We start from the raw sequence: 27,909 nt of genomic DNA, 5'->3' as shown, positions 1-27,909 counted from the left end.
CCCAACATTTTGTTTTCATTTTCTGTTTTCCCTCCCTTGGTTTTTTGAGACAAAGTTTTTCTGTGTAGTCTTGGCTGTCCTGGACTTGCTTTGTAGACCAGGCTAGTCTCAAACTCTCAGACATCTGCCTGCCTCCTCCTCCCTGAGTGCTGGGAGTGAAGACAGCACTACCACACCCAGTTTACTTTTGCTGTTTTGAGAAGGGTTCCCACGCAGTTCAGGCCAGCCCCCAACTCACTGTATAGAAGTGCTGAACCTTCTTGCCTCAGCCTCCTAATTACTGAGATTACCTGGTTTATGTACGTACTTTAGCGTACAATACATATGTGAATATATTCCCACTTAATTTTTTATGGAATATCTTGTCATATTTTTCATCTTAGTATCTACAGTAGGTTTTCCATTAACTTTTATTGAAAGTATTCTTTTCATACAATATATCCTGATCACAATTTTTCCTTCCCTGCCATGCCCCCCCCCCAGACCATCCTCATCACCCCATCCACCAGACTCTGTGACTTCTTTCGCTTTATATTTAGAAAATAGGCAAATAAAGAGCAAAACAAAACAAAAACAGAATAAAAAAACAAAAAAGCAAAAGAAACTCTGACATACAAACCCAAGCACCATAAAACCAGAAAATTGTAAACCATAATATACAAGCAAAAGACAATAAAATAAAATATACCCAAACAAACTAATGTGAGACAAAAAGTCTACAAACACACCATTAAGTTTGCTTTGTTTTGACCATCTTCTGGGTCTGCCTTTAAGTGTGGTTTATATACCCAGTAAGACTCCATTGGTGAGAACTAATTTTTCCTTTGCAAGTGGAAAGGAAGGTTGTCAATTGGAGATAACTTCTTGGTTGGGGAAGGGAACTAATGTCCACTTCCATCTCCTAGTGCTAGGACCACATCTAGCTTGAACTTGTACAGGCGTTGTGCATACTACCACAGTCTAAGGGGTTCATATGTGAACCAGTCCTGCTGTGTCTAGAAGACACTGTTTTCTCTGTGTCACCCATTGCTTCTGACTCTTATAAACGTTCAGCCTCCTCTTCTGCATACATCTCTGAGCCCTGAGGGGAAGAATTTGCTAAAGACATCCACTTCAGCTTGAGTGTTCCAAAGTCTCACTCTCTGCACATTGTCCATTAATGGGTCTCTGTATTAGTTCCCATCTACTGCAAGAGGAAACTTCTCTGGTGATGTCTGAGTGAGACACTGATCTATGGATATAGCAGAATATCATCAGGAACCATTTTATTGCTATAATTCTTTGGCAGAATCCTAGTTAGTAGGGGTAAAGGCTTTAGGTAGCCACCAGCTCCACTTCTCCATGTTCAGTGAGTTGTGTATATGTTGTTTTGAGCAACAGAGCTTTTACCATCAGTTTGGGGAGAGCAACCAATAGTCTTGGCAATAGACTGGGCTCTTTGAGGATTTCCCTGGTAACCCTCTCGCCAACGACTCAATAAGATGTAACCCATCCCTGGAACTGAGCATTTTCTTTGGTAAGGAGAGATGTCCATTTGGACCTCTGTCTTCCCCCTTATTTGGTGACATAATTTAGATTTCTTTTATATGTATATACATTTTAAGCATTTCTTCCTGTATTAGGTTTCCATATAATTTCTCAAATGGCCCTATTTCGGTTGTCTCTCCCTTACCCTTCTCTTTCCTCAGTGTCTCTATTTAAGTCTCCCATTCAGATTCCCTCTTATCCATCTGTAACTATATATTCTATTTCCCCTTCCTTAAGACATCATTCCCTTTTCTCAATTTCATAGTCTGTACCTACTGTCATTGGTTATATGGATAGTAACTTTATTATTGAAGACTTAACATCTATAAGTAAGTCAATACATGCCATTTTTGTCTTTTTGGGTCTCTGTTACCTCAGAATGATTTTTTTTCCAGCCCCATCCATATACTCAAGATTTCATATTTTTAACAGTTTTGTAATATTTCATGGTGTAAATGTATCACATTTTCTTTATCCATTCATCTATTTATAGATATCTAGGCTATTTGCATTTTCTAGTTATTATGACTAGAACAGCAATAGACATGTCTGAGCAGATGTCTGTGTAGTAGGATGTGTATGCCTTTGGGTATATGCCCAGATGTTGCATGACTAGATCTTTAGGGAGACCTATTCACAGCTTCCTGAGGAAGTGCCAGACTGATTTCCACAGTGGATGTACAAGTCTGAAACCCCACCAGCAATGGATTAATGTTTTCCATACTTCTAATCCTGGCCAGCATGAGTTGTCATTTGTTTATTGATGTTGGCTAGTCTGACTGGCATAAGATGAAATCTCAAAGTAATTTTGTTATGCATATCACTGATGACTAAGGATTTTGACCATTTCTTTGAGTGTTCGTTAGCCATTTGATTTTCTTTTATTGATAATTCTCTATTTAAATCTGCATCACTTTCTTAAAATTGATTTATTTTCTTGAGGTTCAATATTTTAGTTCTTTATATATTTTGGATATTAGTCTTGTATTGGATGTTGTAGGTATTGACCCACCGTCTGATATATAATTTGCCAAGATTTTTTTTTCCCATTCGGTAGTCTGCCATTTTTTTTTTCTTACTTTGCAAAAGTTTTAGTTCCATGAGGTTCTTTTTCCTTTTAATTGTTGGTCCTAATGCCCAAGATATTGGATACATTTCATAAAGTTTTTTGCTATGCTAGTGAGTTCAAGGCTATTTCCCACTGTCTTTTCTGGTTTTATGTTGAGGTCATTGATCCACTTGGAATTGAGTTTTGTACATGGTAATAAATATGGATCTATGTTTATTCTTTACATGAAGACATGAAAATTTACTAGCACAGTTTCAGTTGCTGTCTTTTTTCTAGTGTGCATTTCTAGCTTTTTTAAAAAAAATATAAAACCAGCTGTCTATAATTGTGTGGACTTCATGTGTCTATAGGTGCATGGACTTCTGTCTGGGTCTTAATTTTATTGATCAACATGTCTGTTTTTGTGCCAATACCATGCTGTTTTCATTACTATAGCTTTGTAGTCAACTTTTAGATTGGTGATGGTGATATCTTCAGTAGTTCTTTAATTTTTCAGGATTGTTTTAGGTATACTGTTTTTTTTTGTTTTGTTTTGTTTTTATGTTTCCATATGAAGCTGAAAATTGTCCTTTCAATATCTGTGAAGAATTGGCTGGAATTTTGATGGGGGATTGCATTGAATCTATAGATTGCTTTGGTAGGATGTTCATTTTTACTATGCTAATCCTGTTGATCCAGTTTCTGGCTATTATGAATAGAGCAGTGATGAACATGGATGAGCAAGTGTCTTTGTAGTAGGATATAGAGACAAGAGTTGCATAACTGGATTTTCAGTAAATCTATTCCCCTTTTTTCCAAGGAATTACCACATTGATTTCCATAGTGGCTGTACAAGTTTTGTATGATATACACATACGTGAATATTTTTGCATTTTTTTCTACATGCAGCCACCCAGTTTGATCAGAACTATTTGTTGAAGATTTGTCTTTTTTCTTGCATGTATTTCTGGCCTCTTTATGAAATATCAGGTGTCCAAATATATGTGGACTTATACCTGGGTCTCCAATGCAATTCCATTGGCTAACGTGTCTGTTTTTATACCAATACCATGCTGATTTTCATTACTGTAGCTCTGCAGTAAAACTTGAAATTGGGGGTGGTGATGCCCTTAGCCCTTCGTTTATTATTAAGGTTGTTTTAGGTATCCTGAGTTTCTTTGTGTTTCTATGTGAAGCTTAAAATTTTTTTTAAAGATCTGTGGAGAATTGTGTTAGAATTTTGATGGGGGTTGCATTGGATCTGTAGATTGCTTTTGGTAAGATGGCCATTTCACTATATTAATCCTACTAATCCATGAACACGGATGATGTTTCCATCTTCTGATGCCTTCTTCAATCTTTTACCGTCTTAAAATTTTTATTATATATCTTTCACTTGCTTGGTTCCAGCAAGATGTATGTGTGTGTGTGTGTGTGTTTTCCTTACTTCTTTCTCAGTCTGTTTGTCCTTGGTATATAGAAAATCTACTGATTTTTATTTTTTAGTGTGTTAATTCTGTATCCTACTACTTTCCTGAAGGTGTTTGTCATCTGACTTTTATTTATAAAATTATATCATCTACTAATCATCTTCTTTCCCATTTCTTCTATCTTTTCCAGCCTTTTGGAATTGAAGTTCCTGAAGTATAGCCTAACAACCTTCTGGATTTCATTGGTGTGTTGCTCTTGTTTCTTTTCATCATAAATTAACTCATTATTTTGTTTGCAGTACTCACTGTTGGACATAGACCCTCAAGAATGCTAGGGGAGCACTCTCCCACCAAGTTATAGTCTCCTCCCATTTATCATTTTTTAAATTAAATTTTTATTTTGTATATATTAATTACAGTTTATTCTTTTTGTATCCCAGCTATAGCCCCATTTTTCATTCCCTCACCATCCCACTCTGCCTCCTTCAACTCCTCTATGCCCCTCTCCAAGTCCACTGATAGGGGAGGTCCTCCTCCCCTTACATCTGACCCTACTTATCAGGTCTCATCAGGACTGGATGCATTGTCCTCCTCTGTGGCCTGTCAAGGCTGCTCCTCCTTCAGGGGGAGGTGATCAAAGAGCCAGCCCATGAGTTCATGTCAGACAGTCCCTGTTCTCCTTATTAGGGAACCCACTTAGATACTGAGCTGCCATGGGCTACATCTGAGCAGGAGTTCTAAGTAATATCCATGAATGGTGCTTGGTTGGAGTATCAGTGTCAGAAAAGACCCCTGGGCCCAGATTTTTTGGTTCTGTTGCTCTCCTTATGGAGCTCCTGTCCTCTCCAGGTCTTACTATCTCCCCCTTCTTTCATAAGATTTGCTTCAATCTGCCCAAAGTTTGGTTAAGAATCAAAGCATCTGATTTGATACACTGCTGGGTAGAGTCTTTAAGAGGCCCTTTGTGGTAGGCTGCCTTCTTGCTTCCTGTTCTCTTCTTCCTCCAATGTCCATCCTGTTTGTCTTTTTGAATGAGGATTGATCCTCCTACCTAGGGTCCTTCTTCTTGCTCAGCTTCTTTAGGTGTTTAGATTTTAGTATTTTTAGCCTATGTTATCTGTCCAATAACAATTTATAAGTGAGTATATATTGTGTGTGTCTTTCTGCTTCTGGGATACTTCACTCAGGATGATCTTTTCTAGATCCCACCATTTGCCAACAGATTTCATGAATTCCTTGTTATTAATTGCTGAGTAGTATTCCATTATGTAAATGTACCACAGTTTCTGTATCCATTCCTCAACTGAGGGAATCTGGGTTGTTTCCAGGTTCTGGCTATTATGAATAAAGCTGCTACAAACATTGTTGAACAAATGTCCTTGTTTTGTACTTGAGCATATTTTGGATATATGCCTAGGAGTGGTATAGCAGGATCTTGAGGAAGCAATATTCCTTATTGTCTGAGAAAGTGCCAGATTGATTTCCAAAGTGGTTGTACAAGTTTACATTCCCACCAGTAGTGGAGGAGGATTCCTGTTCTCCACATCCTCTCCAGCATGTGTTGTCACTTGAGTTTTTGATATTAGCCATTCTTATGGGTGTAAGGTGAAATCTCAGGGTTGTTTTGATTTGCATTTCCATGATGACTAAATGTTGAGCATTTCTATAAGTGTTTCTCTGCCATTCTGTATTCCTCTAGAGAGAGTTCTCTGTTTTGATCTGTACCCCATTTTTTAATTGGATTACTTGATTTGTTGCTTTTTAACTTCTTTAGTTCTTTATATATTCTGGATATTAGCCCTCTGTCAGATATAGGGTTTGTGAAGATTCTTTCCCAATCTGTGGGCTGTCGTTTTGTTCTGATGACAGTGTCCTTTGCTTTACAGAAGCTTTTCAGTTTCATGAGGTCTCATTTATTGATTGTTGATCCTAGAGCCCGTGCTGTTGGTGTTCTGTTTTGGAAGTTGTCTCCTGTGCCAATGAGTTCTAGGGTATTCCCCACTTTTTTTTCTAACTGATTTAGTGTATCTGATTTTATGTTGAGGTCTTTGATTCACTTGGAGTTTAGTTTTGTGCAGGGTGATAAATGTGGGTCTATTTGCATTTTTCTACATGTAGACATCCAGTTAGATGAGCACCATTTGTTGAACATGTTTTCCATTGGCTTCTTTGTCAAAAATCAAGTACCTGTAGGTATGTGGATTTATTTCTGGGTCTTCTATTCAGTTCCATTGATCCACCATTCTGTTTCTATGCCAGTGCCATGCAGTTTTTATTATGATTGCTCTGTAGTACAGCTTGAGATCAAGGGTGGAGATACCTCCAGATGATCTGTTGTTGTACAGGATCGTTTTGGCAATTCTGGGTTTTTTGTTTTACCATTTGAAGTTGAGAATTTTTCTTTCAAGTTCTATAAAGAATTGTGTTGGTATTTTGATGGGAATTGCATTGAATCTGTTGATTGCTTTTGGCAGGATGGCCATTTTCACTATGTTAATCCTACCTATTTATGAGCATGGGAGGTTTTCCCATCTTCAATATCTTCTTCAATTTCTTCCTTCAGAGACTTGAAGTTTTTTTTCACACAGGTCTTTCACTTGCTTGGTTAGAGTCCCACCAAGGTACTTCATGTTATTAGTGGCTATTGTGAAGGGTGTGGTTTCCCTAATTTCTTTCTCGGCCCTTTTGTCTTTGGTATACAGAAGGGTTCTGATTTTTTTGAGTTAATTTTGTATCCAGCCACTTTGCTGAAGGTGTTTATCAGCTGAAAGAGTTCTCTGGATGAAATTTTGGGCTTACTCATGTATACTATCATATCATCTGCAGATAGTGATACTGTGACTTCTTCCTTTGCAATTTGTATCCCCTATATCTCTTTCAGTTGTCTTATTGCCCTAGCTAGAAATTCAAGTACTATGTTGAATAGATATGGAGAGAGTGGACAGCCTTGCCTTGTCCCTGATTTCAGTGGGATTGATTTAAGTTTCTCTCCATTGAGTTTGATGTTGGCCAGAGGCTTGCTGTATATTGTCTTTACTATGTTTAGGTTATGTGCCTTGTATCCCTGATTTCTCCAAGACTTTAAACATGAATGGATGTTGGATTATGTCAAATGTTTTTTCCGCATCTAAGGAGATGATCATGTGGTTTTTCCTCCTTAATTTTGTTTATATGGTGGATTACATTGATGGATTTCCATATATTGAACCACCCCTCCATGCCTGGGATGAAGCCTACTTGGTTATGGTGGATGATATCTTTTATGTGTTCTTGGATTCGGTTTGCAAGTATTTCATTGAGTATTTTTGCATCAATGTTCATAAGAGAGATAGGTCTGAAGTTCTCTTTTTTTGTTGGGTCTTTGTGTGGTTTAGGTATTAAGGTGAATGTGGCTTCATAGAATGAGTTTGGTAATGTTCCTTCTGTTTCTATTTTGTGGAATAGTTTGAAGAGAATTGGAGTTAGCTCTTCTTTGAATCTGTGTCTGGTTGAATTCTGTGCTGAAACCATCTTGCCCTGGGCTTTTTTTGGAAGAGAGACTTTTGATGACTGCTTCTATTTCCTTGGGGGGAATAGGACTATTCAATTCATTACCTGATCTTGATTTAATTTTGGTAAATGGAATCTATCAAGATTCCATTTAGATTTTCAAATTTTGTGGCACATAGGCTTTTGTAGTATGACCTAATGATTGTTTGGATTTTCTCAGTATCTGTTGTTACATCCTCCTTTTTGTTTCTGATTTTGCTGATTTGTTTAGTTTCTGTCTGCCTCTTAATTAGTTTGGCTAAGGGTTTGCCTATCTTGTTGATTTTCTCAAAGAACCAGCTCTTGGTTTCATTGTTTCTTTTAATTGTATTATTTGTTTCTAATTCATAGATTTCAGCCCTGAGTTTGATTATTTCCAGGTGTCTGCTCCTCTTGGGTATATCTGCCTCTTTTTTTTCTAGGGCTTTTAGGTGAGCCATTAAGTTGCTTGTATGAGACGTTTCAAATTTCTTTTTGAAGGCGCTTAGTGCTATGAATTTTCCTCTTAGCACTGCTTTCATTGTGTCCCATAAGTTTGAGTATGTTGTACCTTCATTTTCATTGAATCCTAGGAAGTCTGTAATTTCTTTATTTCTTCTCTAACCCAGTTGTTGTTGAGTAGTGAGTTTTTCAGTTTCCATGTGTGTGTGGTCTTTTTGCTATTTCTGTTTTTGTTGAGGACCTGCTGTAGTCCATGATGGTCAGATTGCATATAAGGGATTATTTCAGTCTTCTTCTATCTGTTGAGGTTTGCTTTGTGACCAATTTTCTGTTCTATTTTGGTTAGGTTCCATGTGGTGATGAAAAGAATGTGTACTCCTTTGAATTTGGGTGAAAAGTTCTGTAGACATCTTTTAGGTCCATTTGATTTAGGATCTCTGTTAGTGCCTTTATTTCCCTGTTTAACTTCTGTGTAGATGATCTGTCCCTTGGTGAGAGTGGAGTGTTGAAGTCTCCCACAATTAACGTTTTGGGATCAATGTGTGATTTAAGCTTTAATAATGTTTCATTTACAAATGTAGGTGCTCTTGTATTTAGGGCATAGATGTTCAAAATTGTGATGTCCTCCTGTTGGATTTTTTCTTTGATGAGAATGAAATGCCCCTCCTCATCTTTTTTGATTAATTTTGGTTGAAAGTCTATTTTATTAGATATTATGATAGTTACCCCACTTGTTTTCTGGGGCCATTTGCTCAAAAAACATTCTTCCAGTCTTTTACTCTGAGGTAGTGTTTATCTTTCTTGCAGAGGTGTGTTTCTTGGATGCAGCAGAATGCTGGATCCTGTTTCTGCAACCAATCTGGTAGTCTGTGTCTTTTTATTGGAGAGTTGAGTCCATTGATGTTAATATATAATAGTGACCAATGAATATTAGTTTCTTTTATTGTGAATTTGGTGGTGTTACAGTGTTTCATTGATTGGTTTCTTTCAATTTTTTTTGTTGGGAGGTTATCTATATCTTATGTTTTCTTGGGTATAGTTGTTTTTGTTGGATTGGAGTTTTCCTTCTAGTATCTTCTGTAGGGCTATGTTTCTGTGTAGATATTGTTTAAGTTTAGTTTTGTCATCGAATATTTTGTTTTCTCCATCTATGTTGATTGAAATCTTTGCTGGGTATAGTAGTCTGGGTTGGCATCTGTGATCCCTTAAAGTCTGCATGACATCTGCCCAGGCCCTTCTGGCTTTCATAGTTTCTGTTGAGAAGTCTGATGTGATTCTGATAGGTCTACCTTTAAATGTTACTTGGCCTTTTTCCCTTGCTATTTTTAATATTTTTTCTTTGTTCTGTAGATTTAGTGTTTTGGCTATGATGTGACGTGAGGAGTTTCTTTTTTGGTCTAGTCTATTTTGTGTTCTGTAGGCCTCTTGTATGTTTATGAACATCTCTTTCTTTAAGTTGGGAAAATTTTCTTCTATGATTTTCTTGAAAATATTTTATGGACCTTGGAGCCTGGGATCTCCTTTTTCATCTATTCCTATTCTTAGATTTCGTGTTTTCATGGCATCCTTGATTTTTTTGATATTTTGTGTTTGGAACTTTTCAGATTTTACTTTTTCTGGAAGTGTAGCTTCAGCACCTGAGATTTTCTCTTCCATCTCTTGAATTCCATTGGTGATGGTTACCTTTGTTGTTCCTGATCTTTTCTCTAAGTTCTCCAGTTCTAGGGCTTTCTCTGCTGTGTTTTCTTTAATGATTCTAATTCTGTTTACATGTCTTGCACTATTTTCTTCATCTGATTGAATGTGGATTTCTGTATTTCTATAATGGCTTCTTTCTTTCTTTTTTTTTTTTCTTTTTTGTCTGTTTCCTCTCTATTTGCCACTAATTGTGCCTCTACTTGTTTGGCTATATTTGACATACGTATTTCTTTGAGAGCTTTGTTCACTACCTCTTTATTTGCCTCCATTTGTGTGGCTATTTCTTTGAGAGATTTGTTGGTTTCCTCTTTATGTGCCTCTAATAACTGGATAAGCATAGCTTTAAAATCATTTTTCTGTGTTTCCGATGAATTGAAATATCCATTGATTTTGGGGGTTGCTGGTGAAGCCATGATGTCCTGATTTTTGTTGTATTTGTTCTTATGCCGACCTCTGGTCATCTGCTTATCTGTAACCTTCAGTGTTTGTTTCTGGAGTCTGTACTTCAGCTGGTGTCTGTACTTTCTCTGGTGTCTGGAGTATTCTTCAGTAAGATGTAAGAAGTCCACTGGTTTGAGAGTGTGTGTTGGTGTTTCAGCTGTAACTAAGGGAGGAAGGTTGTGTAGGCATGAACAAGTGTGTGCATGTTTTTGGAAGTGTGCCTTGAAGGACAGGGTGTTAGGAGAGTGTAGATGCCTGGAATGTTGGGTGGGTGGAAGAAGGGGCAGGTGTAGGAAGGGGTGCGGACGCAGGCTCTGTTTATGGGTACAATGATTATGTGCAGATTCCCTGAATACCTCAGTGGCTTACAGGCCTCTCTCATACTGTCCTTCTGGTATTCAGATCTGTCTGGGCTCCAGGAATTGTTTGCCTGGACTCCACTAGTAGACCCACAGAACAGGGGCTTCAATGTTGAGAACGCTGTCGCAAGAATCCCTATGTTGCCCACAGTGGGAGTGTGGGTGGAAGTATCTGATGTCCGGCTGCTAGTGTAGAGGGACCCTGGATCTGGGGCTCTGCACTTGAAAATGCACTCACTCTCTAGCAGGTCTAATCAGAAAGTACAGGGGTTCTCAACTCTCAAATTTGGACCCACCAGGGTAAATATGAGTGCAGAAGGTGCCTCAGCTCAGTGGTTCTATAACCACAGGACTCGGCGGCTGGTATCAAGGCCAGCTGGGAGTCCAGCCACAGCAGCAGAACTTGGAGACTGTTGGTATGGATGCCTTCTGGGATACCCTGGGGAGCTGTGGGCCTGATTGGCCAGGCGGACCTGGGCAGCCTGTACATGTGGCAGCCCGCCACTGAGGGACTGGGACTCTTGCCTTCTCTGTCTCAAATAGTGGGCAGGGATTTCTGTGCTATGAGCCTGGGCACTGTGGGCCGCCCCCGCTGAGGAGGAAGGAGACCTGGCAAGCGGAAGTGCAGGGGGATTGAAAGTTTACCTCTCTAGTCCCCAGAGAAGTCCTCAGGTGATCTGGGTCCCAGTGGTCTCTGCTCCTGGGTTGTCCTCTGTCTCTCAGGAAGCCTCAATGTTGTTGTTCTAGCTTCAGCTGCTTCTCCACTCACCAGTTTCGGAGTTTCAGATCCTCTGCCCCTCAGATACGGTGCTTGCTTGTTATCGCCATCTTGGAGCTTTCCCCCACCCCTTATCATTTTATTAACTTCTGTGTTCCGTCTCTTTTGGTTCATTGGGCTAGGGACTTGTCAATTTTGTTGATTTGTAAGGGATCAGCACTTGGTTTGATTAATTCTGTATATTTTTAATCTGTATTTATTAACTTCTATCCTAGCTATTAGTTTTTGCTTGCTGTTAGTTGCTTTTTTTTTTTTTTTCTGGAACTTTGAGCTGTATTGTTTGCTTGTCTCTATGAACTTTTTTCTTTTGATACAAAGTTTTACTTTTGATACAAAGTTTACTCCCTATGCATCAACCAATGTTTGGCTGTAAGTCTCAGCATCTGTTTTGTGCTCTGCTGGGTAGAGCCTCTCAGAGGACAACTCTGACAGGCTCCTGTCTGCAGGCTTAGCAGAGTGTCATGGTGTCAGGGGTTGGCGCTCTCTGATAGGGCGGGTCTTTGGTTGGGCCAGGCATTGGTTGGGCATTCCCTCAATCTCTGCTCTATCTAATTTATCTTTATCCCTGAACATCTTGTATGTAGGGTAAATTTGGGTGTCCAAGTTTTTATGGATTGGTGGGTTGGTGTTCTCCACCCTTTCCTAGAAGACTAGTCTAGTTAGAGGATGTCCCTCCAGTCTCTATGGCCTCTGCTACTAGGAGTCTCTGCTTGAATCCCCCGCAATGCTCCCAGGAGCCTGCCCTGTCTTAGGTCTCCAGCTTGTCACAGAAATGTCCTCACCCTCAGTTTCTCTTTTCTCTACAGGCCGTCTGTCATCTCACCCTTGCTCTCCTCAGGTCTGATCTCTACCCTCAACTCTCTGTGCCCTCTTCTACCTAGTTCCCTCTCTTCAGCCACTACCTCTGTCTATTCTATCTCCCCTTCCAAGTGAGATTTGTATGTCTTCACTTTGGTCCTCCTTATTACTTATCTTCTTTTGATCTGTGCCTCATAGTATGTTTATCTTGTACTATATGGTGATGATTAATGATGATGAACATTTTTTTTTAAGATTTGTTTATTTTATGTATGTGAGTGTTTTATCTGTATTTACATCTGCCAGAAGAGGGAATCAGTTCGCATTATAGATGGTTGTGAGCCATCATGTGGTCGCCGGGAGTTGAACTCACGACCTTTGGAAGAGCAGACAGTGCTCTTAAACCACTGAGCCATCTCTCCGGCCCGATGATGAACATTTTTAAATATTTCTCCACATTTGAGATTTTCTGTTGAGAATTATCTGTTTAGCTCTGTACCCCATTTTAAATTGGGTCATTTGGTTTGCTGGTGTTTAATTTCTTGGGTTATTTATATATTTTGGATATTGACCCATTTAGATGTAGAGTTGGTGAAGATCTTTCCCTTATCTGTAGGCTGCTGTTTTATTCTGTTAAAAGTGTCCTTTGCCTTAGAGAAGGTTTTCAGATTCACGAAGTCCCATTTATTAATTGTTGGTCTTAGATCCTGAGCTGGGGTTGTTCTGTTCAGGAAGTTAATGCCTGTGCCAATGAGTTCAGGCTCTTTGGTACTTTCTCTTATAGATTTAGTGTTTCTCATTTTATGCTGAGGTCTTTGATACACTTGGGATAAAACACTTTGGCAATATTAATAAATAAAAAAACAACATAACAATGTTTTCAGCCAGGACAGAAAGACAAGGAATATGAAGAGTGCACCCCACTCCAAAGTGTGGTTCTGAAGTCTTTCTCTGGCTGAGAATGGAGAATCCCAGCACAGTTGAGAGCATTTGCTGTGAATCTTGACTGCAGACCTTCAACGTTCCTTTTGTGTAGAGATGTCTCAAATAAGAATGCTAAAATAAGAGGGAACCACACTTAAGGTCTAACTGTATACAGCCTTACTCCTATCCCAGTTGTAACCTGCTTATTTCAAAGAATGTCACTCCGGAAACTATAAATGTTTACATAGAACTATAGATCCCCACACATATCACACATGTACTAAATACATAAATCTTCAAACAGAAACACATTTTGCTTTCTTGCACAACCTTTGTGACCCATGTATGTACTTTATCAGATGTTGTCCTAGTCAGTGCTCCCTTAGGATCCTGTAGTCTGATTTACTGGAGGAAGAAGGAGAGAAAAAAATAGTTCCTTAGCAACCCTTTGAGGTAGAACTTCAGGATCCACCCAAGTCATATGTACAAACATTGTAAAGGCACTGAGGCAAGAGCCTTTCTTAAGAAAGCCATGCCCACACCTGGGTGTGTACTGCTCTCTCTTTCCTATGAGACTGTCTTTCCAGTAACCCATGCTTTTTTTTTTTTAATGTTAAAATATCTTCTTCAGGACTACTGAGATAACTCAGAGGATAAAGGCATGAGGATATAGGTTCAAATTCTAAACATCACATGAAAAGTTTTGTGCATGTTGACATTTGCATTTTTCTACATGTAGACATCCAGTTAGACCAGCACCTTCTGTTGAAGATGCTGTCTTTTTTTTACATTGTATGTTTTTGGCTTCTTGGTAAAAAATCAAGTGTACATAGGCATGTGGGTTTATTTCTGAGTCTTCAATTTGTTTCCACTGATGGACCTGACTGTTTTTATGCCAATATCATGCAGTTTTTATTACTGTTGCTCTCTGGTACAATTTTAAATCAGGGATGGTTCTATCTCCAGTATATCTTTTTGTACAGGATTGTTTCCAAAATCCTTGGTTTTTTATTTTTCCGTGTGAAGTTGAGAATTGCTTTTTCAAGGTCTGTAAAGAATTGTATTGCTCTTTTGATGGGAATTGCATAGAATCTGTAGATTTCTTTTGTTAAGACAGACTTTTTACTATTAATCATACTGATCCATGAGCATGAGAGATCTTCCAATCTTCTGATATCTTCAATTTCTTTTTTTCAGAATCTTGAAGTTCTTGTCATATTAAGTCTTTCACTTGCTTATGTAGAGTTACACCAAATATTTTATATCATGTGCCTATTGTGAAGGGTGTTGTTTTCCTAATTTTTTTCAGCCTGTTTATCATTTATATAAAGGAAGGCTACTGATTTTTTTTTAGTTAATTTTTTATCTAGAAACTTTGCTGAAGGTGTTCATTAGCTGTAGGAATTTTCTGGTAGGATTTTTTGGGGGGGTCACTTAAGTATACTATCATATCATCTGTGAATAGTGGTATTTTGACTTCATCTTTTCCAATTTGCATCCCCTTGGTCTCCTTTGGCTGTATTATTGCCCTAGCTAGGACTTCAAGTACTATGTTAAATAAATTTTGAGAGAGTAGGCATCATTTTCTTGTTCCTGATTTTAGTGGTATTGCTTTAAGTTTCTCTCCATTTCTTTTGATGTTGGCTATCAGCTTGCTGTATATTTCCTTTATTATGTTTATGTAAAAAAATGTAAGTTTAATCTTAAGCATTTTATTAGTTGATTCTGTTGCAACAGGGATTGTTTTCTCAATTTCTTTTTGTTCTAGGTAGTTATTTGGGGGAGGCACAAAGGTCCTTGCACTCACAGATAAGCACTAGGGAAACCAGGAATGGGAGAGATGTATATCCTGTTTTTACACCCAGAAAGCTGGCGATAGATGTGGTTAAAGGCTGATGATCCATGATATCTGTAGGGCCAGGCCATTCCAAGCACCCACAAGTAGCGCTGGAAGTGGCTAAAAGCTCGGTGACCTCTGTGGTATCTGTATGTCTGAGACCATACATCATATCCTCCTCTGGGCCCTTGAGAAGCATGTAGCCTACCTCTGAGCCTATGGAAGAAGTGACCTGAACTCTGAGAAAAGTTTTGGGGTAGTTATTCTTCCCTGTGCACAGGAAGAATAGGAAACGTTTTTCCACAAATTGTACTGTACTTATAATGTACCTACTATAAACTGCCCTATATCAGACTGCAGACATTTGAACCAACACTGGGTACTGAGTTGTGATGAACCAGATTTCCTTCTTGTCTCATGTGGATAACTAGTCTGCTGGCTCTGGTAGTTACAGAAAAGGCCAGATTTATTTGTTGCTTTTGTATTCTTCAGTGTTCCTGAATTCATTTATTAGTCTTACCTGTTTTGGATGGTGTCTATGGTTATTATTATTATTATTATATTTATTTAGAGTTTTCAGTTTTTCTTTTTTGGTGAGGCATGCCTGAACTCACCATTCTCACGTCTCAGCTTCCTATGTGCTGAGATTACAGCCATAAGTCAGCACATCTTGCAAACGTGAACATAAGGAGCTCTGTATGTAACATTCTGTGCTGTCCTAGCTTGTGCAGGGAGCGTCCTTGCCATCTGTAGCCTCGTCTGCACAGCTGCCTGCATGGGTGCAGTTGTCGTCTGTGTTCTGCTTATTCAGTGCCAACGGAAACACTGTGCTTTCCTCAAGATAAGCTTTTTTGGGGCTGCTTAACTCAGAAGTCTTAATCCCTGCTCCTACCACTCACAGGAGAACCAAAGAACCGAAAGTATAACCCACCAAGTTTCCATAAGCTTAACTTGTATGGAGTTCCAACGCCTCATTTTAATGATGGACGCATGATGGCCAAAAGTTTACATTGGCTCCATGAACTGCAAATGTAAGTGTGATTATACCTGGTTCAGAAGTAAATCGTAGAGATTTAGCATTGACACTTAAATAACTAGCTATTTAAAATTTATTTTTAAGAGATAATAAATGTCAAACCAACATTACATTCAGAGAAAAAAAAATAGGTCATGCAATGTCTTTATATCTGGTTCCTCCTGAGGTATTCATGATACTGTTTTCTCCTTTGTGCTGTTCTGAAGCTACTATATGACTTGTTTTATTTTTTATTTTTTTGAGACAAGATCTTACTCTGAAGCCTATAGTCACTTAAACTCAGCCTCCCAGTATTGAAGTTACAGCCATGACTAAGATTTTATGTACTTTTTGTTGTTGCTTTAGATTTTATTTTTATTTTTAAGTGTGTGTGTGTACATGTGAGTGCAGGTCCACTTCACAGGCTGAGGCATCGTTTTCCCCTGGAGCCAGAGTTACAGTTGAACCACCATGTGCACATGGAGAATTCAAGTCATGTCCTCTGCCATGGACATCTCCCCTATTGTTTTATAGACATACTCTTAGTATAATAATCTCACTGACCCAGACCATACTGTATATCCCAGGCTGGCCTCAGACCTGTAGCCACCTTCTGGCTGCCTCCTAAGTGCTGGGATTATAGGTATGAACCACCATACCGAGATTATCATTAAGCTATAATGATTACTTGGGCATCTTACAGATTTTGACATTTTCTTCTTCTTCTTCTTTTTTTTTTTTGTTTTGAGATGTGTTGCTATACTGCCTAGCTGGCCTCAAACTTGATGTGTAGCTTAGGCTGTCCTCTAACTCATGAGTTCTTGGCAAAATTGGACTTTTTAATGCCTTCAATCTGTATACAAGTTCTTCCTTGGATTATTAAAATGAGGTTCTTAGTTTTTCAATTACTATGTTATTTTTTCCTGGGTCTAGGGATGTAGCACCATGATAGAGCATTTGTCTAGCCATGCCAAAGGCCCTGAGTTTGATTGGCAGTATCACATACACACTTATTTATATAGGCCCAACATTCTGTTAGGCCCAGAAAGAGCACAATTTCCGAGAAGGCAGATGAAGGGAACTCGGAGACTGAATCAATGCAAACACAAGAGGTTTATTCAAGCCATCAAGCGATGGGGTTGCTCCACAAACCAGCGAGGAACAGCCTCGAGAGAAAAAAGCCTTGGGTTTTTAAAGGAAAAATCGTGGGAAGCATGGGGTGGGGTGGGGTGGGGTGGGGTGAGTGGGTTGCAAGCTTGGTAGCGGGGTGGAGACCTTTGGAGCGGTTGCTGGGCAATGTTATCTCAAAACTGCTGGTCTGGTCATTCTTTTGCAACAGAGTGGGTCTTGTCTTAATTCACCCATTTCTCCTTTCATTGGTGTCCTTCTCCTTTCTCAAAAAGTACTGGGAGAACTTAGTATAAAATTAATAAAGAAACCTGTAAAGCTAGCCTGTTCCTTTCAATTCACTGATAAGTATCTTTAGAAGTTCAGAGATAGTCTAGGTGTGATGGCTCACATCTGTAAACCAGGTACTCAGCAGCTGGAGGCAGAAAGATGAATATAAGTTCAAAACCAGCCTGGGCTAGATAGTGAGTTGGCAAGCCAGTCTGGGCTATAGTGTGAGCCTCTTCCACCTAATAGGAGAAATTCTTATCCTCATTGACCCTTTGTCAACTTGACACAAACACATCACTGCAAAGCCACAACCTTTCCTTTCTTGTTCATCTCTAAGATGGTTCTTGCATCTTGTTAATCACAGCTTATTTTTGAACCCCAGCTAATCATAACCACATATTCTTAACTTAAAATAGCAAATGATCCTGATAGAGTCATTTAGGGACTCTTAAATTTCCCTCTTAAACTTCACAAACCAGGCCTTTATCATCTTCATTGCTCTTACATTTTTATCTTCCAAGCACCCTCAGAACAGATCACTAAGGTTTGGACTCTCAATAGTCTTTCTATCCCAAACTTCCAAAGTTCCCCTACTGGCACACTCCCCAAACATATGGTTAGGCCTTTCACATAAATACCCCATGTCTGATACCAATTTCTGTCCTAGTTAGGGGTGTTATTGCTCTTAGGAAATACCATGACCAAAATCAACTTAGGAAGGAAAAGTTTATTTGGCTTATATACCCAGAGTCATAGTCCTTGAGGGAAGCTGAGGAACTCAGACTGGATAGAAACCTGGAGGCAGCAGCTGGTGCAAAGGCTGTGGAGGAGTGCTACTTACTGTTTTGTTCCCTCTGGCTTGCTCAGCCTTCTCTCTTACAGAACCCAGGACCACCAGCTTCAGGGATGGTACCACCCACAATGGATGTGGCCCTTCTTAATTAATTAATAATTAAGAAAGTCCCCTACAGGCTTGTCTACAACTTGATCTTATGGAAACATTTTCTTTATTGAGGCTCCCCCCTCTCAGATGACTGTAGCTTATATCAAGTTGACACAAAAACTATCCATCACACTCCTTGTATCAGTTAGGGTTCCTTATAGGAATTTATAGGGTGTTATTAGGTTGGCTTATAGCATGTAGTCTGGATAGGCAAACAATGCCTGTATTATATTTGGAAAACTGAGAATTGGACAGTTGTTCAGCAGTTCCAATCTGGTGCTAGAGTCCTGGAGGATTCCTGAAGAGATGCTGATCTTCAGTCTGTGTTGGAATCCTATAGACATTGGTTTTAATACCAGCAACAGAGTAGATGATCTTGTTAGCAAGAGTGAGGGCAATCAAGCAAAAAAGCAGTTTCCTTCTCCCATGTCCTTTTACATGGGCACCCACCAGAAGGTGCCACTGAGATTTAGGCTGTGTCTTCTTGCTTCTAATAATCTGATAAAAACTCCCTCTGGCTTGCTCACAGGAGTGCCAGCAGTTTGTTTTGTAGTAGATTCTAGATTCAGCTAAGTTGACAAACAAAATTAGCCATCACACTCTCCTATCCAAAAAAAAAGATAGAAAGAAAAAGAAAGGAAGGAAGAGGAAGAAGAAGAGGAAGGGGAAAAGGAAGAGGAGGGTGAGGAGAAGAAAAAGAAGAGGAAGAGGAGGAGTTGTTCAGTGGGAGACTGGAAGCTGAAGAGGAAAGACATGCAGAACAGAAGGAGAAGGTGCTCTGCAGATGGATATAGGCAGAGGCAGGAGGAAGTTGCTTTAAACAAGCACACCCAGCAATACCTGTAGCCAACAGGGACAAGGAAAAGCAAGGGATGGTTTCTCCTGTGGAGGAAATAAGAGCATGCTACCCCCTTCCCCATTGCACAGCTGCCTGTAGAGCTGTGACAGATCACATTGCTATTGTTTAAAGCTATTCTTGTTATAACATCCATAGGAACACAATATACTTGTCCTGCTTTCCTGTGTGTCAGTGAGGACTGGCTTACACTCTGCTTTCTGCCCTCTTCAGGGGCATGTGGCTCTATAGGTTTCCATAGTTCCATACCACTTGTGTTTCCACTGGCAACCAACTGCCTACTTTTCCACCATTGTTGTTTCTATAATAAGAACAGTTCTCAGCTACAAAGGCAAAGTCTGAATTATTTTCTTTATTATTAATTTAATCGTATCTTGAACATCATGAGGTAGGAGTACTTAAGTTCACAGATGAAGACTTTTTCTAAATTGTTTGTCTAAGGTCATGTAGGCTAGAACCTTAAAGGCAGGGTAACTGCAGCAGCTGTTCCTACCCCTGCATGGGCCTATTGGCTTGGAGGCTTTTGCTACCTGTTTATGACTTCTGGTCCTCTCATCAGATCCCTCTCTTATACCTGAGCAGGAATAAGCCTTTCCTGGCCACAGAGGAAGACTGAAAGATAGTCCTGATGAGACCTGATAGGCTAGGGTCAGATGGAAGGGCAGGAGGTCCTCCACTATCGGTGGACTGGGGAAGGGGCATGGGAGGAGGGGAGGGAGGGAGGGAGGAAGGGAGGGATTGGAAGGGAACAAGGGATTTCGACAGCTGGGATACAAAGTAAATAAATTGTAATAAATAAAAAAAATTATTAAAAAAGACATGAGCTACTTTATACTTCTTTTGTTTCTCCTCAAATTTACTCTTCCTCAGAAATTCAGCTCAGAATTTCAATATCAGGAAACACTAGTAAATACAGAGAAACTGGAAGGATTTGTGTTCAATGGGGAATTATATTCATGCCATGAATTAATAGTACTGTATTTTTACTGATTTGATAGCGACCACGGAGGTAACAGTGTTTACATAAAATATATAAATAAAAGCATGGGTTACTGGAAAGACAGTTTCATAGGAAAGAGAGAGCAGTACACACCCAAGTGTGGGCATGGCTTTCTTAAGAAAGGCTCTTGCCTAAGTGCCTTTACAATGTTTGTACATATGACTTGGGTGGATCCTGAAGTTCTACCTCAAAGGGTTGCTAAGGAACTATTTTTTTCTCTCCTTCTTCCTCCAGTAAATCAGACTACAGGATCCTAAGGGAGCACTGACTAGGACAACATCTGATAAAGTACATACATGGGTCACAAAGGTTGTGCAAGAAAGCAAAATGTGTTTCTGTTTGAAGATTTATTTATTTAGTACATGTGTGATATGTGTGGGGATCCTCTGTTAACGTGGCCCCAAGACATAGTTCTATGTAAACATTTATAGTTTCCGGAGTGACATTCTTTGAAATAAGCAGGTTACAACTGGGATAGGAGTAAGGCTATATATGGTTAGACCTTAAGTGTGGTTCCCTCTTATTTTAGCATTCTTATTTGAGACATCTCTACACAAAAGGAACATTGAAGGTCTGCAGTCAAGATTCACAGCAAATGCTGTCAACTGTGCTGGAATTCTCCATTCTCAGCCAGAGAAAGACTTCAGAACCACACTTTGGAGTGGGGTGCACTTTTCATATTCCTTGTCTTTCTGTCCTGGCTGAAAACATTGTTTTTTTTTTTTTCCATTCATATTGCCAAAGTGTTTTATTTTTCTCCCCTCTCCCCTTTTCTTGTGCTAAGGATTGAACTAAGCCTCATGCATGCTAGGCAAGTGTTTTACTGAGCTGTATCTGCAGACTGTTAGATCAAAAAAAAAAATCTTCTGGGCAAATGGATAACTGTGGTATCTATCATCATACCAAAGTGTCTTCAGTCCTGTAGGCTCACTCAGTACTTCTCGGGTTCTCTTAGCTCTTCCCACACTCCTCCCTCCCCCAAACTTCTCCAGCTCCTGGTATTCCCTTGCCCTAGCTTTTAATTCCTGTGTAACTCTGCCCTTTTGGCTGTCTACTCTCTTGGCCTCCTCTCTCTTGGCCCTCTCTCTTGGTCTCCTTTTGCCTGAACTCTCTTCTCTTCCTTTCTCATTCTCCTTCTCTCCCTTCTCTCATTAACTGGTTCATTCTGTGGTTTGTGTTTAGTCTACTAATTTCTCTCCCTGCTCTGGACTCTTCCAGATGCTTCCATCTATATTTTCCCTCATATCTACATCAAAAACATTCTGCTTAACCATACTTTGAATTAGTCATACCCCTACTTTATACATAGACCATGCTGTATTATCTACCAAAAGTATTTTTATAATTAAGCAGTGATAGAAGCATCAGTACATGTAGAATTAAACACTGAATGTCTTTTGAGACTTGTTCATTGAAGGCACAGTGATATTACGATACTTTTAACTATGTGAATATTTTACAGCCAGTGACATTTAATAATGACAAGTTCTCATTTTATAGGGAAAAAGGAGCTAAAGTTGTATCCAAAAGAGTTGATGACTTCAGAGAAAGGTTTCATCACAAACTTGGAAGAGTTTTAGACCCGTGAGTTTGAACTTGAGGCCTTGCCAGCTCTGTTGTTTCTGTGTTGAATGGTCCTCTAGTCATGTGGGTAGGCTTGGTGCTACACACCTGGGAAGTAGAGGCAGAAGGGTCAAGAGCTCAAGGCCACACCCTTAGATATATTATTAAATTGGAGGTCAACCTGGCTACATGGAAAATAAAATGTTGGTCTATGTTTTACCAGATTGTTTTTGTTGAATAAGAAAAATAATTTCTCCATTATTCACCAGTGGAATACTGTCACTGCCTACAACACTTGGGCTTCCAGGAGACAGTGGACTTATACAGCTTTGGAAAAGAAGGAGAGAGAATTCTGTGTAGAGCTTTATTTCTAGAATATAAAAAATAAAGTGTTGGCCATTTCTTGCTTTGAATCCCCCCTTCTCTCTCTCTCTCTGGAGGGGTCTGTAGGAAAACCTTTAGCCATTGTTAATGCAAATGAATGCCAAACTCTTGTGGTGCCTTTCCTTTGCTTATCACAGGGTGTTCATAGGTGAGTCTAGGTTGCTAAGGGCCTAAGGTGAACATGTATAGTCTGGTGGCAGGAACTTTAACTAAAAGTCTGTTTTTTCTTACAGCATTGCAGAAACTATGAATGTTCCCCCAGGCCACACATTTGGAGTTTGCCTAAAGCCTGAAGAATATGGTAAATATGTGGATTTTCTTTTTGACAAATAAACACATCCCCATTAAAGAAGTGAATTTCTTAGAGAAACGACACCTAGACCCTGGGTGTGACTTTTTCGAGTTTCTTTTACTCCCAACCTCCATGCTTTTAGCCTGTATTGAGGTATCTGAATTGACCCTGCACCCTCAAAATTCTCCTAAAAGGCTGGGCTCTTGTTACTGCCTAGCTCACTTCACCTGGAAGCATACTAAATAAACTTTTATTCCTATTGAAAAACATCCTCAGAAAGTTACACTTTTACATTCATCATAGATATAGATGTATACGTACATGCACACACACATACACGTACATTTTTTTTTTTCCTGTAGTACTGGGGATTGAACCCAGGATATTGGGCATTCTAGGCACAGCACTCTACCGCTAAGCCATGTCTCCAGCCCCTTAAAGCTTCTGATGTTAAAGCATTAAAACTTTATAACATTAATAATACATAAGAAAGAATTTTTTCGTATTATGTTTAAACTAATGCAGTTTGAAGGCTTCATAATTAATTCTGTAAGTTGACTTTTACTTAGGAAATAAATATAAACTTAAGCAAACTCAGTGAGAAAAGGGAGCTTTTTATTTAGTTTAAATATTTTTACATCATGGCATTGCAAACTCTTGGTGTTTATTAAAAATGCAAAATCTGGGCTAGCAAGATGGCTCAGTGCCAAATCTGAAGACCTGAGTTTAGTGCCTGATTGGACCCAGGACTTTGCAAAATGTGAGCAAATGGCCTACTACTAAACTATAACCTTAGCTAAGAGAAGTCTTTTCTCAAAAGTCACACACACACATACACAGAGATAGAGAAATAGAGATAGAGATGGAGAGGGTGGGGAGGGATCATAAGCACTCTGCTGTACACCGACATCATTAAGAACCACTCTCATCAAATCACCAACGAATCCATAGGTGGCAGAAGACATTTATTAAGAGGACTTTCTTTTAGCTTGTCTTTTAATCAAAACAAAACAAAACAAAACAAAACAAAACAAAACAAAACAAGTTTCTCATGGCTGGCTTCCAACTTGCTACATAGCCAAGAAGGGCCATGAACTCCTAATTCTCCTGGCCTTCCATGTACTGGGATTATAGGACTGTGCCAACATACCGAACTTTTGTTTTGGTTCAGTTTCACTGGATAGTCCTGGTTGGCCTCAGGTATATGTTAGTTTGCTGACTGTTGTGATGATAAAATACCATGACCAAAAAAGCAACTTGGAAAGAAAGGGTTTATTACAGCTTACATTTTACATTCCACTGCTGAGGAAAGCCAGGGCAGGAACTCAGCTCAAGAACCTGGAAATGAAAACCCAAGCAGAGCCCACAGAGGAATACTTCTTACTACCTTGCTTCTCAAGGCTTGCTCAGTCTGCTTTCTTACACAGCACAGGACTGCCTGCCTGGAGATGGCAGCATCTACAGTGAACTGGGTCTTTTTACATTGATCATCAATCAGCAAAATGTCCCACAGGCTTGCCTTCGGGTCAATCTGATGGAGGCATTTTCTCACGGTGTTTCCTCTTTGCAGATAACTTTAGTGTGTGTCCAGTTGACAAAACATTACCCAGGACAAGGTAGATGTGGGCGCCACACATCTTTGTTTTATAAATAACATAAATAATAAATATAAATAGTTGAGAACAGAACAGTCTTTGTTTTATAAATAATAAAGAACAGAAAGGCTTAGAACAAGCTCAGTGGTAGAATACTTGTCTTAGCATGCTTGTGGACCTCGGTGGAGTCCTCAACACTATAAACATAAATAACTGACGTACTTCAAAAGGAAAGAAGTATACTAGTGTTTAGTAACATAGTGGGTTTGATTGATTTTCTTCCCTCCCTCCCTTCCTCCTTCCCTCCCCTCTTCCCTCTGTCCCTCTCTTCCTTTCTTCCTTCCTTTTTTGTATTCTGAGATAGGGTCTTACTATATAACTCAGGCTACCTTGAAACTTAATATGTAGCCTAGTCTGGCCTTGAACTAATGACCTTCCTCATTCAGCCTCCTGAGTGCTAGGGTTATATGCGGAATCCACAATGCCTTACTTGGGCATTTTTCATGAGCAGAGACATGGGCGTGGGGAGATGGCTCAGTAGTAAGAATGTTTTCTGTGTAAGCCTGGCATTCTGAGTTTGAATCCCTAGCACATACATAAAATGCCAGGAATGGCTCTACATGTTTGTAACTCCAGCATTAGGGGTCAGAGATAGGTAGGTCCTCGGAGTTTGCCGACAACTGTCCTGAGAACGTGAACTGCTCATCCACTGGCCTAAGGTGATGAATAGAGAATAGTAGCGGAGGATAACTGAAGTTTTCTGGCCTCTTGCATGTACTTGCATGGGTACTATACCTTCACAAACAAACAAACAAACAAACAACAAACAAACCAGAAACATTAACTTTTAAAAGTCAATTGCTTTACACACCTTTTTATACACAGAAACATTCTGCATAATAGTATCAAAGTGAGTTGAACATGATGTGCACAGCAGCCATCCCAGCACTTAGGGGACTGAGAGGATTGCCATGAGTTCAGTCAGGCCAGCCTGAGCTACATGAGAATGAAAGTAGTTGGGAGAAGCACCAGCATTAGATATAACTTTTTTTTTTTTCACCTGGAAAATATCTTTTTAAAAATTTTTATTAATTACAGTTTACTCACTTTGTATCCCCCCTGTACCTCCCTCTCTCCTCCCCTCCCAATCCCATTCTCCCTCTTCTCCTCTCCTGTCCCTCTCCCAATCCACCGAAAAGGGAGGTCCTCCTCCCCTTCCCTCTGATCCTAGTCTATCAAGTCTCATCAGGAGTGGCTGCATTGTCTTCTTCTGTGGCCTGGTAACGTTGCTCCCTCCTCTGGGAGAGGTGATCAAAGAGCAGGCCAATCAGTTCCTGTCAGAGACTGTCCCTGTCCCCATTACTATGGAGGTCACTTAGATACTGAACTGCTATAGGCTACTTCTGTGCAAGGGTTCCAGGCCATCTCCATGAGTGGTCCTTGGCTGTAGTATCAGTTTCAGAAAAGACCCTGTGCCCAGACTTTTAGGATCTCTCGCTGTCCTTGAGGAGCTCCTGTCCTCTGCAGGTTGTACTATCTTCCACTTCTTTCATAAGATTCCCTGTACTCTGCCCAAAGTCTGGCTATGAATCTCAACATCTGCCTCAATAACAGAGAATTCTCAATAGAGGAATATGGAATGGCAGAGAAACACTTAAAGAAATGTTTAATGTCCTTAGTCATCAGGGAAATGCAAATCAAAATGACCCTGAGATTTCACCTTACACCCATCAGAATGGCCAAGATGAATAACTCAAGTGACAACACATGCTGGAGAGGATGTGGAGAAAGGAGAACCCTCCTCCACTGCTGGTGGGAATGTAAACTTGTACAACCACCCTGGAAATCAATCTGGTGCTTTCTTAGACAGTTAGGAATAGTGCTTCCTCATGATCCAGCTATACCACTCCTAGGCATATATCCAAAATATGCTCAAGTATACAACAAGGACATCTGCTCAACCATGTTTGTAGCAGCTTTATTTGTAATAGCCAGAAGTTGGAAACAGCCCAGATGCCCCTCAGTTGAGAAATGGATACAGAAATTGTGGTACATCTACACAATGGATTATTTCTCAGCGATAAAAAAACAAGGAAATCATGAAATTTTCAGATAAATGGTGGGAACTGGAAAGGATCATCCTGGGTGAGCTATCCCAGAAGCAGGAAGACACACAGGGTATATACTCACTCATAAGTAGATACTAGACATATAATATAGGATAAACATACTAAAATCTGTACACCTAAGGAAGCTAATCAGGAAGGAGGACTATGGCTAAGATGCTCAATCCCCATTCAGAAAGGCAAAGAGGATGGACATCGGAGGAGGGAGAAAATAGGGAACAGGACAGGATATGACTGTTTTTGTTTCTTCATCCCTAGAGGTTTCCAGGTCTCTCTGCCTCTCTATGTCTCTTGAAACACTATGACCATATTTTAAATTCACACACAAGATACCTTTTTTCTTAATAGGAGTTGGCGATCTCCTCCATCACAGAGTTCCAGCTGAGTATCTTCGTGGGAAGGACCGCCAGAGAGCCCTGATTGCAGCTGCTCGACACCACTTGAAGACATTCAATCACCAGCACTTTGACAGTTTGCTGTTGGCTTTCAAGCACTATGACAAGGCCAGTAGTCTCAGAGCCGAGGGGGTTATGATGCATAGGCAAATCCCAGCATTCTGATGCAGATGGAAATCAGCAAACTCTGGTTCATGGGTCATATCCACCTCATTACTTGTACTTTTAAGTGATGTTTAGTTTAAACACAGCCATGACTCTCTCTCTCTTTGTGTGTGTGTGTGTGTGCGTTTATTCAAGCCCCACTCCCTCCTTTCTTCCCAGCCCCACCTTCATACTCCCTTCCACATACCCTCATCCCCTTACCCTCAGAGAAAGGGAGTCCTCCTATGGGTACCAACCCATCGTGGTACAGCATGTTACAGCAGGACTTCCACTGAGGCCAGAAAAGCTAGCCTAGCTATGTGATAGGGATCCAAAGGCAGGCAACAGAATCAGAGATAGCCCTGCTCTAATTGTTTAGGAGACCCATATGATAACCTGCTCATCTGCTACATTACGTGTAGGGGTCATAGGTTCAACCCATGAATGCTCTTTCATTGGCAGTATAGTCTCTGTGAGCCTTGATGGGCCCAGGTTAGTTGACTCTCTAGGTTTTCTTGTGGTACTCTTGATCCCTCCAACTCCCTCAATCCTTTCTCCCACTCTTCCACAAGACTCCCTTAGTTCCAATGTGGGTTCTGCCATTCTGAGTTTGGCTGTTTCCACCAGCCACTGGATGAAACCTCTTAGAAGACAGTGCTGGGCTCCTGTCTGCAAGCATAGCAGAGCACCATTAATAATGTCAGGGGTTGGTACTCTCCCATGGGCCACTTGGGCCATGTCATTGGTTGGCCATTCCCTTGATCTCTGCTCCCTCTTTATACCTGTAATACTTGTAGGCAGACAATGTTTGGGTTGTATGTTTTGTATGTGGTTTGGTGTTTCCCTCCCTACACTGGGAACTCTGCATGGCTACAGGAGATGGTCTCTTCAGGGTCATATCCCCCTCTGGTGAAACTCTCAGCTACAATCACCCCATAGATTCCTGGAAGCCTCCCCGACTCCAGAGATGACCTCCAGTGATTTCTGTTCTCACTCCCAGCCTTCCCCCACTCCATTCCTGGTCCCCACTCCTGTTCCCCTCCCTGTCCATCTCCCACCCAATTCCCTCCTGCCATCAACTTCAGATATCGATTTTATTTCCCCTTCTGAATAAGATTCAAGCATCCTCCCTTGGGCCCTCCTTATTACCTGGAGTCTCTAGGCCTGTGAATTGTAGCCTGGCTATTCTGTAGGTTATGGCTAATAATCACCTCTAAGTGAATACATACTATGTGTGTCTTTCTGGGTCTGTGTTACCTCACTCAGGATGATATTTTCTAGTTCCATCTATTTGCCTGCATATTTTATGATATCCCTGTTTTGAATAGCTGAGTAGCATTCCACTGTGCAAATGTACCACATTTTCTTTATCCATTCTTTAGTTGATGG

At 40.1% G+C, this 27,909-nt stretch overlaps 1 protein-coding gene across 3 annotated transcripts in view; it reads left to right on the top strand.

The window, feature by feature from the left end:
* Nucleotides 1-27,909, top strand: part of Efhb (EF-hand domain family member B) — a 73,392-nt gene that overhangs the window by 19,336 nt on the left and 26,147 nt on the right. For 2 of the 3 annotated variants that reach the window (XR_009586787.1, XM_060369656.1), the window contains exons 6-9: nucleotides 15,711-15,840; nucleotides 21,522-21,605; nucleotides 22,202-22,269; nucleotides 26,330-26,484. Coding sequence is in view for 2 of the 3 variants with exons in the window: in XM_060369656.1 (XP_060225639.1) it covers nucleotides 15,711-15,840; nucleotides 21,522-21,605; nucleotides 22,202-22,269; nucleotides 26,330-26,484 (437 nt within the window). In the remaining variant the exon portion in view is untranslated. The remainder of the gene's footprint in view (nucleotides 1-15,710; nucleotides 15,841-21,521; nucleotides 21,606-22,201; nucleotides 22,270-26,329; nucleotides 26,485-27,909) is intronic. The other variant, XM_060369657.1, reaches the window with a different exon arrangement.

This window comes from Meriones unguiculatus, chromosome 16 (assembly GCF_030254825.1).
Source record: "Meriones unguiculatus strain TT.TT164.6M chromosome 16, Bangor_MerUng_6.1, whole genome shotgun sequence".
Lineage (NCBI taxonomy): Eukaryota > Metazoa > Chordata > Mammalia > Rodentia > Muridae > Meriones > Meriones unguiculatus.
Note: the sequence above shows the minus strand (reverse complement) of the source record. Positions and strands in the feature narration are given on the sequence as shown.